General features: G+C 40.3%; 1 protein-coding gene across 4 annotated transcripts in view; it reads right to left on the minus strand.

The window, feature by feature from the left end:
• Positions 1-12014, minus strand: part of Utrn (utrophin) — a 506964-nt gene that overhangs the window by 357652 nt on the left and 137298 nt on the right. For all 4 annotated transcript variants that reach the window (XM_005389232.2, XM_005389234.2, XM_005389233.2 and 1 more), the window contains 5 exons: positions 10190-10393; positions 8830-9011; positions 7891-8041; positions 6628-6747; positions 4118-4219 (listed from right to left, as the gene is read on the minus strand). In XM_005389232.2, coding sequence (XP_005389289.1) covers positions 4118-4219; positions 6628-6747; positions 7891-8041; positions 8830-9011; positions 10190-10393 — 759 coding nt within the window. The remainder of the gene's footprint in view (positions 1-4117; positions 4220-6627; positions 6748-7890; positions 8042-8829; positions 9012-10189; positions 10394-12014) is intronic.

Genomic DNA, 12014 nt, shown 5'->3' on the forward strand with positions numbered 1-12014 from the left:
CAGACAGCATGATACTCTACTCAGAAGACCCCAAAAACTCCACCATAAGACTCCTAGATTTAATAACCAAATTCAGCATCAAAGAAGAAAACAAAAGCAACACTCAAAAATCAATAGCATGCCTATACACAAAAATTAAATTCACTAAGAGATAAATTAGGAAAATACCACCTTTCAAAGTAGCATCAAGAAAAATGAAATACTTAGGAATTAATCTAATGAAGAAAGTAAAAGACCTTTACATTGAAAACTACAGTATTCTGAAAAAAGAGATCAGAGAAGATATCAGGAAACAGAAAGATATCCCAACACAGTGAAAAAACCAACATAGTGAAAATGCCTACACTTCCAAAACTGTTACACATATTTAATGCATTCCCAAAATACCAATAGCATACCACACAGAACTACAGAACACAATCCTAAAATTCATCTGGAACCAGCAAAGACACAGAATAACAAAAGCAGTCCTGGGCAACAAAGGCAAGGCAGACGATAGTACAATACCTGACTTAAAATTATACTACAAAACCACTGTGACAAAAACAATGTGGTACTGGCAAAAAACAGACCTGAGGATCAATGGAAGTGATTAGAAGAGCTGGGGTGCTAGCACACATCTGTAATCCCAGCACTCAGGAGGCTGAGGCAAGAGGATCACCGGAAGTTTGAGGCTAGCCTGGGGTAAACCATGACTTCAAAACAGCCTGGATTACACAAGAGCCTGTCTCAAAAAAACAACGCCCCCCCCTTAAAAAAAACCCTCTAAACACACTTAGCGACCTTATCTTTGACAAAGGGGCCAAATACCTTCACTGGAAGAAAGATAGCCTCTTTAATAAACAGTGCTGGAAAAACTGGCTTTCCACATGCCAAAGACTAAACCTAGACCCATATTTCTCACAAGGCACTAAACTAAAATCAAAATGGATTGAAGCTCTAATTATTAACAGAAACACTTAATCTGTGGAAGATAAAATAGGTAAAACTCTCAAAGACATAGGTGTAGGCAAAGACTTTATGAACAAAACCCAATCACACGGGAAGTAATATAAACAACAGCCAGGATTTTACCTTATTAAAAAGCTTTTGCACTCCAAAAGAAATCACCAACAGAGTTAAGAGTCAGCCCACAGAATGGGAAAAAAGTTTTACCAGCTGTTCCTCAGACCAAGGACTAATATGTAGACCATACAAAGAACTCAAAAAAACTCAGAACCCCCAAATTTAAACCCCCCAAAATGGGCATCTAGGATGAAACTGCTCAGATGAAGTAGAAACAGCAAATAAACATATGAAAAAATTTCAACATCATTGGTCATTTGAGAGATGCAAATTAAAACAACACCGAGATTCCATCTCATTCCAGAAAGAATGGCCGTCATCAGGAAATCAACCAATAACAAATGCTGGCAGGGAGCAAAGGGGAAAAAGGAACCCTTCTCTACTATTGGTGGAAGTGTAAACTGGTGCAACCAGTATGGAAATTAGTGTGGAGATTCCTCAAAAAACTGAAACTAGAGGTTCCATTTGACCCAGCTATTCCCCTTCTTGGTATCTTCCCAAAAGAGTTAATAGCAGAGTACCACCGTGATATATGCACACCCAAGTTTATAGCAGCATAATTTGTAATAGCTCAATCTTGGAAACAACCCAAATGCCCATCAGCTGGTAAATGGATAAGGAAGATATGGGATTTTTAAAGAATGGAGTACTACTCTGCCATAAATAAGGATAAATTTCAGACTTTTCTAGGTAAATGGATACACCTTGAGACCATACTCTAAAGTGAAATAAACCAGACACACGTGTAAATATCACATTGTTGCTCTTGCATGAGAAACTGAAAGTGCAATAAGGACCAAAATGGATGACAGATATTGGGAAGTAGGAAGAAAATGTTCAAGTGGAAAGGGGGATGAGGGAGGTGGGAATGGGGAGGGAAAGAGGAAAAAAAGAAGATGGAAGGAAGGAAACAGAAACAAAGATTCTGTAAATACAGAGGGGAAAAAGGGCAGAAAGGAGGGGAAGGGAATGGGGTAAAAAAGAAGAATCAAGATACAGTGTATGGGCACAAATTCCCTATGATGACTGTGATCGTTATGTATATCAAAAGTGTACAAATAAAATGAATTCTTTTAAAAGAAGAGCAAGACTGACCCCTCCTGCTCTCCATCACCTTGAAGAGGAATGAGAAACAGCTACGGCTGCTCTTGGGTAATTCTTCCCAAGCACAGGAGCTGCAGCAGAAACGTTTTCTACCTAGCTGGGAGAGGGGCGACGTTGGTTCTGTATTTGTAATGGGGCCGGTGCTTTCTTAATTGCTGCATTAATCAGTTCACTTGGCAACTGGCCCTCACCTCTGTATCAAAAGAAGAAAGAAAAGGAGGGAAGGAAAAGGAAGGGAAGAGATGAAAAAGGAGGGGAAGGGAGGAGGGACAAAGATTCGGAAAATAAAAGACAAATAGCCTGAGAAGCCCCTAGATAACTTCTCAAACAAGTAAGGCTGAGAAAGTAGGCACATAAATAAGCACAGCACAGGACAGAAAGTACAGACACCACACACACACAGTTAAAAAGCCCTATCTCCAGTAAAAAGTGAGTTAAAGATCAATTTCAAACCTCAAGTCAAACAAGTGCCAAAATATTAGCCCCTCCTCGGTTGGTTAATATCTTTAAGTTCTAAAATTAAAATTATTGCCACATTTTAAATTATTTTATTCAGTAGGAAAGTAACCTCACGGATTTCTCTGGCAATCAATGTCTCCAACTGTCATTATCAAAGCAAAACTTTAAATAGTCTTTGTATCTTTTCTGACCTGAAAAACAAGGTCCCAAATACATTTAATTATCTGTAAAGTGCAATGTAAGTATTTCAGAGTGCAGAATCAGGTCCCATTACGTGACTCATGATAAGAAATTCTAACCAAAGACTGGGGGAAGGGTAATGATTAATAATTTATATTTGGACAAATTTTGCTACCTACTTTTCATGATGCCACCATCTTTACTACACCACAAAAGGTCCTTCCCTCAGTCCTTCCCCTCCTCTCCCTGAAGAGAACAGGGTTGCTTTTCCATGGATAGAAACACAATGCATTTAAAAGAATCTAAATGGACACCATGCGATGTGGGAATCCAGAGCATTTGCTGATTTTCTAGACCACATGCCATGCTGTTTGGCACGTGAGGGGAAAATGCTTTGCGTCTTGGTATTCTGGGTTAATAACCACTTTTCTGGAGGCAAAAGGCCACCCCCATGACTGAAAAAATAGGGTGACAGCTTTGCTTAATGGATTTGCTGTGGTGACCCCAGTAGAGAAAGCATGCAGCTTAATTAAAAGCATTACTAAAAATATTTTCTCGTTAAATTTCAGAAGTTATCCTAGATAAAAGGCAAGAAAATTTCTTGTGATCTAACGTTCACATGGTGTTGTGCAGATCCATTCACTCTTTATTTATTCAGCACAAACCACAGGTTAGGGTCTGTGTTGCCATAGGTCAAACCCATTACCCAATATCCAAGTCCAGTAATATTTATAATGCCCAACAGCACCAAGTAGCATCTCTAAGCACTAACATTACAAGTAATGAGCAGAGACAAATTCACTGCTATTACCACGAAGTCATAAACATGTTCTTTATGAATATGCTGCATGATCAGCTATAAAATGCATAAAATATTATTTTTATTGTTGTTTTGTTTTCTTCTGTTGCAAGAAGGTCTGGCTATAATGCCCAGGCTGGTCTCGAACTCATGGGCTCAAAAAATCCTCCTGTCTTAGCCTCTCAAGTAGTTGGGGCTGTAAGTATACCACCACACCTGGTTTAGAAATGTGATTTTGAAAATGATAAAGAACTATTTCTACAGGGTGTGGTGGAACATTCCTATAATCCCAGCACTGGAGAGGCTGAGGCAGGAGGATTACCATGAGTTTGAGGCCATTGAGCCTAGCCTGGGCTACATAGAGAGACCCTGTCTCAAAAAAATAAAAAATAATGAACTACTTGTGCATTTTCCTTTCGAAGAAAACAGGACAACTTTATTCTAATGTCATTGTAAAACAAGGATTACTTTCCCTGATCTGTTGTATCTCTGAGGCATAAAAGTTCATACCTGCTGTTCCAATAATTCCTGCCACAATATATTGATTTCTTGTAATCGGTTCCAGCGTTCCTCAGTCCAGCGGCACACAGCTGTCCAGCGCTCACCAAGTTTCTAGGGAGGGAAGAAGGGAAGAAACCAGGCTCTGTGAAACCAGCCTGAAGGGAGTCAACATGATCCTTCGAGAAATTTCCCACTGTTCTTTATTATAGATTAGCAATTCGTGAAAAACACTTGTATAAAAGTGGCTTTAAATAATACAGATTAATCCTATAAATACAGAGTAATCCTATAAATGCACAGGTGAGAAAAAAAATGTTTTTACGTTACAGAATGTAACTACTTATTTCACAGTGCTGAGCTAGAAAGTAGCAAAACTAGAATTGCACCCTGCTCCTTCCATTTCACTGTGGTTTTATACGAGAATGTGACATTTTTATGTGGTCTGAAAATAAAGCAAACACATCTACTTTTTGTACTTCAAACTTCTCAGGCTGTAAGTATCTTTTTCAAAAAAGTACGTCAATTATACCTCTTAACCACCTTTTACATGCCAAAAACATTTTTATCTATAACAACAAAATTTTGAAAAAGTCTAACTTATTAAAAACTATTCTTGAAATAAAAGAATTTCTGCAAAACAATAAAAGGTAATCAATTTGTTCTGTTTACCTTACAGGATCCATGGAAAACTCCACAGAAATTAGCAACACAATGTTATGCGTATAAGCAATATAAAATAAATAAATAAATGCGATTAATTTTTAGAAATCCTTCATGATAGCTTTCCCAAGAATGTATTTTATAAATAGCGATTAATGGGTGTTAAAAATGTATTTCCAAGTTCTGGTCATGCAATTCACATTATACTGCCTCAATGCTTAGCACCAGCCCTAAGCTGTTTACAGTACAAAGGATAGAGACCTGAGGGCACAGGGCAGCTCTCCAGTCAAGCAAGAGCACTCATTGTCTATTTCACCCCTGGGCCATCACTTTATCTCTCTCACTTTCAGCTTCATCATTGCCAAATAGTCAAAAGAGGAATGCCTACCTCTGGGGTTACTATAATAAGTAAACACTATTGCGCTAAAGTCTCAGAACCACTAGCCAACTTTAAATACATAGAACAGAGACTGGAAGTTACTGGAAATAGTAAACTGGTAACATCATGCCAGGCAATCCGAGTATCATTCAAGTGAAATGCCAGTAAATCTTTCTGACAAAGACTTGTAAAGATATTCTGTGGCTTGGTGCAAAAAGAGGCAATTCACTTAACTAAAAATGTTGAAACTCACATATGGACCTACCAAAGAAACAGTGATATTAAATGCTAAATAGCAGAAACCCTAGAAGGAAAGTCAAGTATCCATAGGCACTTTTATCTTACACTACACACATTCCCCGTGCTCCCCAGCCTCCCCCAACACACAGACACACAGAATCAGGTCTGCATAGAGCTGGGATCTCCATTTTCACAAATTCTTCAACCAATTCTGAGCAAGAACGTCTCTAGCCTGCTTGTTGCAACCAGTTCCTGTGCTTTCAACTCATGTTAACCTTATGCTCCAGGAACCTGGGCAATCAGACCTGCCTATTCACCCAAGGGCTGAAGTGAAGAAGTAATTCTTGGGTACCCCTATAACCTCCATGCTAGGGAACCTCAACTGGGGGAAAAAAAAGGTAGGTGTTATGTGTCGTCCCTCCAACATGCATGTAAGAGTTTCATCCTCAGAGCCTTATATTAATGGTATTTAGAGAATAAAAACTTAAGATGACTATGGTGTTTACAGGTGGGGCCTCTGGCAAGTGACTACATTAGATTAGGTCATTATGGTCATTATGGTGAGGCCACCATGACTGAATCCTGCCGGCCTTCTAAGCAGAGGAGAGACCACATAGACCGAGATACAAATGCTCCCCCCATGATGTGATACAGCCAACAGGAACCCGCACAAAAGCCTGTACCATGATGGTTGGACTTCTGGCTTCCAAACTGGGGAGCTAAATAAACCTCTTCTCCTTATAAGGAAGTCATAAAGAAAGATCAGCTGAGTCATTTGTAGGAAAATGAATGAACCTTCAGACCTTAATGTTAAGTGAAATAAATCAGACACACAAGCTTAGACATTGCATGGTTTCTCTTACATGAGAATCGCAAATCATAAATAAAGAGCAAAGTAAAAGAGAGATAATTAGGAAGTAGGGCAAGAGATCCTTCTCAAATGGGAAGGGAATCAAGAAATGAAGGAAGGAGAGGGGAAAAGAAGGGGATTTAAAAAAAAGAGTGAAGATGTGTTATGTGCATGGACCAACCCTACATGAGGCATGGAAACATGATGAACTGTAAACGTACAAAAATAAAAGTAGAGATGAAAGAAGTCTGCCTCAGGTATTTTGTTACAGTGATGAAAAGGTAACAGACTGAGTTTTCCTGTCCTTCCAGATCAACAATGAGATGAGACCTAAAGCACAGGAACATTACATTATTGGGTGTTGGGCCATGGGCCGGTCGGGGACCTTACCTGCAGCTGATCTTCCAGGACAGCTGTGGCACTCTCGCTGTTGCTCTCATCTACGATCACCACCATGTGAGTTAAGGAATTTACCTTCATCTGCTCGGCCTCAAGATCGTTTTGCAAACTCTAGGGGAAAAAATAGTTCAAGTAAACTAGTATTTCTACCCTTGCACATTTACCTATTTAAAGTCCACTCTGCTGTCAACAGTAATGAAGGACACAGAACGAGGCATCATCACACTTCAATTTCCAGTCATTAAACTGAGTGTTCTTCTAATGAAACGCGCCCACTGCACATGCTTATACTTCATTATACACCAAAGCAGCCTGAAAATGCAATGTCAGAAGAGATCGCAAATAGGACATTATCACTTTTATTCTAAGTTCTGGCAAAGGAAAACAGAGGATAAAAGAGTTGAGTGGCTATCCTAGGGATTAACACCAAAATGTAGAGTTAGTAAATCAATAAGTCTAGAGCTTACACAGACAGAATCAGGGGCGATTTTATCTAATGGTATATGGCATAAAGAGAGAGAAGTAGATTGCTATAAGATACTCAGAAGCCATTCTGCTTAGCTACCCAGAAAGCAATTAAAGACATAAGGATGCCTTCCATTCCCCCCTCTTCCATGTGAAAAGCACAGTCATCAGACATAGAGGTAATTTGTTTAAACACTACCAAAAGTGTTATCAAATGCTTCCTAAGTAGTATTCAATGTATCCCTAAAGCTTTAGGAAGGAGGTATCTAGATATTTCATGGATCAATACAAGTCTTCAACTTACAGAGAGGATAGTATGCTCTCCCTTTTCTTATTGTGACTATGGAAATTTATCTAGTAAACTTGTGACCAAATTAAGCTGTCAACCACATGTTTGATCCTCACCCAGTATCTGATACCTTTCTGGATCAAAGAAGAGATAACAGGTTTCCTTAAACAATCTATCTCTTCACCCACACTTTGCATAAATGCCACCACCCTAGGGTTCTTAACCACCTAGGAGGCCAAAACGACCCTTCTGAAATCTTAGGAAAGCGTTGCACTCTCACAGGAAAACCACGCAAGCTTGTACAGAGTTCCTCCTGCACTGTCATCCCCGGCTTGGAAACATCAGAGCCCCGTGAGCTCCACCCTATAAGCTAAATAAAAGATGACATGGAAGATGTGTCCCACTGCCACACTAACAAGAGAAGCCATCAGCTCCTGAGAATGCTAAGTGCTGCTCTTCCATATCTGATAAGGTAGCAAAGAAACAGGAGGCAGAATTACTTTGTGTTCTTTGAGGAGCTTTTGCAGGGATTCCAAGTTGTCATCCAGCGGACAGGTTTCCATCTTCTGAATGCGTTCTTCCGTGAGGGTCAGCCAGGCCGACAGCTGCTGCAGCTGCTTCTTCTGCAGTTCCATCAGCACGTCATGCAGCCTGGTCAAGGGACACAGTATTTCTGCCACCAGCTCTTTTCTCCACCCCAGGTACCAGAGAAATGGGACCCGGGAGCATACCCATGTCTAGCCCTTACAGTAGTGGCATTTCGCCTTTAAATATAGAAACCAGGGTTAATCTTCTTCCTAAATAGAGTCTATTAAATGCAGTCAAAGAATGCAAATAATAGAACCTGGGGTCATATCAAAATCATTGTTTCTTCAAACAGGAATTCCTACTTATTAAATAGGTGGAAATAGCAATGAAATACAATATATAATACACACCAAAAAGTAAAAAGGTACATGGGAAAAAACCGATTTAAAAAAATGTTACAAAACAGAAGAGGAGGTCCATATCAAATTGTCTTTTTTTTTTTTTTTTTTTTTTTTTTTGTTTTTCTCCGGTACTGGGAACCGAACTCACGACCTTGCACTTGCCAGGCAGGCACTTTGCCGCTGAGCTAAACCCCCAGCCCCTTCAAATTGTCTTATCGTCATACACAGTTAATGTCTTGCCATTTTAATACTACAGCAAATAAACAATTGGCCACGTGGAATATCCTTTCTCTTTTCATCAATTTCCATATTTCAACTTTTACCTTTGGACTTGGCTAAACTATCAATGAAGATCATTCAAAATTCTGGCGACGTTACACACAGAAAAGTGAGCACGTTCCAAGGCTTCAGTACTGATCTTGTTTCCCACAGACAGGCAGATTTCTGCTCGAGCTCAACCAGGCAACGCAGCCTGTGGGACACGGTGCTGCCTCCGCAGCGCTCACTCACCGGGACTGCCTCTCCATACTCTCCACCCTCAAAGCCTCCCATCTGGCATTCAGCAGGGTCATCTGCTCCTGAATCTCAAACTCCTCTTCATCCGACAGAGTGCCCTGTGTTATCAGCTGGTTGCCCGCCTGCAGGACATTCCCCACGCTGCTCTGATGTGCGGTCAGCTCCATCATGAAAGCCTGCAAAGGTACATCATCGCGATTTGTGAGCTGCTCAGGGCCAAAAAAACCCTTTATAAATTGCTGGTACATAACCCAAGTATCAACGCAGCAGAGGAAGGTAGCCTAGAAGAATGCAGATAAGGTTCATCTTTAAAAAAAAAAAAAAAGATAACAACAATGAAACGAAGTCTCAAAACAGGTTAGTAGGACAATTACAATAGTTGATACACGGCATAGGCATGATATCTTGTCTATACGATAAAAACACAAAACTTCCTTTTTAATGAACTAAGAGAAACTATCTGTACAACTATCTTAACTGTCTTGTGTATATTTTTTCCTTTTTCCCTTTCTTCCTTTCCCCTTTCCCTCATCACAGTTTGTCTTTTCTTTTGAACAGTTTCTTCTCAATTCACAATATCTATTGTAGATCTTGATATGATGCTTTAAGCTCTAGAAATAGGAAATAAGCACCTGGCGTAACTCAAAAGAAAAACAGATAAAGAAGAATAATATTACATCCCATAGTAGCTGCCTTTTTAAAGCAAATGGTGATTAAGTTGCTAATAATAGTGTGAGTGGAATTAGGAGTAAATATAATAAAGACACACCACACTCACTCAGAAGGAACACTACTATTTCTATCCAAAACGGCAAATAAAATCTGACAATTCACATGCCTCTGCATCTGTAGACAAAAACGTGCTTAACCAAAAAGAAACCTTCACAGAATCAAAATCACTGCATTGCAATGTAACATATCCTCAAAATAGAAACTCTTGTTACATAAAATTGTACAGGAACACTGGGTATGACATTTGCTTTATCACTGAACACATAAAAATAATCACTTCCTGGGAAACACTTCAAACCTAAAGATCTGGTATATTGATTAGTCATTTTGTTTTTAACTATAGCAACACACTCCAGAAACGAGCAGGACTATGCATTGATTTCTGTTCACGTGGCTCAACAAAAAATACAAGTTACCAGAAAGCTAAAATTCAAAATCTAATTCTAATGCAGTTAATCACCCACCCTAGTTTTCTAACAAAGATCTATTTAAATATCACAGTTCCTGAAATACGCCCTGACCTTTTGGTGGAACAGAATCCACAGTAACCATCAGGGCGGGTCCCTCCTTGAAGCACGGGCCCCACAGCCGATGGATCCACCCTGCAACAACAGACACTTACTTCATGGGTGGCAAACTGCTCTTTGACTTCTTCCACATCGTCAGAAATGTCATCCTGTTCCTGGAAAGTGTCCTCGGCAGACAGCAACCAGGTCAGCACTTCTTCCAGCGCTATCTGGTAGCTGTCCAGATCCATGTCGACCTCGGTGACAGTGCTGGGGGTGTCAGCCCGGGGACTCTCGTGCTCCTCCACTGCCGCTGTACTCTGAACACAAACCACGAAAAACCCACAACTGTCAGGGAGACACAAGGCATTCAGCAAAGATACAATGTAGAGAATGCGGGACAGGCACGCCAGTGTCTCGGGCATGAGCCCAACTCTCAGGAGTCAGGCAAGCAAGGCCACGAGTTAATCAGAAAGCATTTATCTACTACTCTGGAGCAGAAAAAGGCACAAAAGTCACACATACACACACTCATGAGTCCTGGCTCATGGCAATTCTAATATAGCTGGGGAAAGAAATAACCCACATGAATCATTTCTAAGCAAAAATAAATGGCTATGTACAAAATTATAAATGCCATGGTCCCATCCAGGGTTGCTATTTGAGGTCACCAAGGGCTAAAGCAGTTAGGAAAGTTTCAGAGGAGCTGAAAAATGTGAGCCTCAAACAATGGGTGTATTTTACAAAAAAAAGAGAGAAATTAGAATTCAGCTTTGACACCCCCGCCCATTTAAAATGATTTTACTGAACTGTATTTTAGCACTGCAACTTAAACAATGAAAAACAGCCACACATACAGCCCTGGTTTTTGAGGCAACAGCCCTGAGTTCTGATCTCTTTCTCTCTCTCCCTTCCTCCTTCCTTCCATCCCTCTCTCTCCAGGTTCATGGAATAAATCTATCTCAAGCTCTTCCAAAGCAATGGAGTTTTTCTTTATGTACTTAGAATCTTATAACCAAACCTACTGTCTCTCTTGGTCTTTTGATACTGTTCAGGGGGAAACTTCTTGAAGACTCACCTACAGACTATCTCCCATTATCAACTCTCATGCAGAATGTTTACATAGGAACTTTCACGTGTACATAAACGAACAGAGAACAATAAAAGCCACCCTTACGTACTTAACAGCTACTCTTTATTAACATTCCCTTTCACTCTGACTTGATATCTTCCCCCAACTCAACTAGACAGTTGCCAAGTCTACTTTTCTAGCATGATCTTTAAGGTGATCATATAATTAACCAACAAACAGGAAGGTTTTTTGATAGTAACGATGCTACAACACACACATTAAGAACAAACCCAAACAACTGGTCACCCCACGTTTCTCACTTAAATCCTCAGGATCCTTCCATGTGGGTGGCTAGCTACCCCCACCTTCTGAAGCACCGTTTCCCTAAGTCAGTAATCACACAGGTTCCCTTCCGGTCCAATGGCAGCTGCGAACCTACTAGTCATCCTCCAAATTAAATCTTCTTTCTTCTCTTCTCTCAATATATTCTGCCTGAGTAATCTCATCTAATCCACTGGATTTAAACAACCATCTACAGCCCCCAGACATTTTACCACTTTAGTTTTGGTCTCAGACTCTCTCCAGAACTCCCAACTCCTACATCCAACTGCCTAACGTCCCCACGGCAATGGATCACAGGCATAGCAAGCCAGTCCCACTGTTAAGACCCTTCTTTCCTGAAACCTGTTTTTCCTCTGAAAAGTAGGGAGCCAACCTTAGTTTCTTGCTTCTCTGCCACATTTATTAATTCTCATGTTCAAAATGTATTTGTAGTCCATCTACACCCTTCCATCTCCATCTGCCCAAGCGTCTCCCCCGGACTACAACAGCTTCCTAATATCTGCTACCCACACCCTAGTCCACAGGTC

The sequence above is a fragment of the Chinchilla lanigera genome, unplaced genomic scaffold, assembly GCF_000276665.1.
Source record: "Chinchilla lanigera isolate Chin_1 unplaced genomic scaffold, ChiLan1.0 scaffold00035, whole genome shotgun sequence".
In the NCBI taxonomy this organism is placed as follows: domain Eukaryota; kingdom Metazoa; phylum Chordata; class Mammalia; order Rodentia; family Chinchillidae; genus Chinchilla; species Chinchilla lanigera.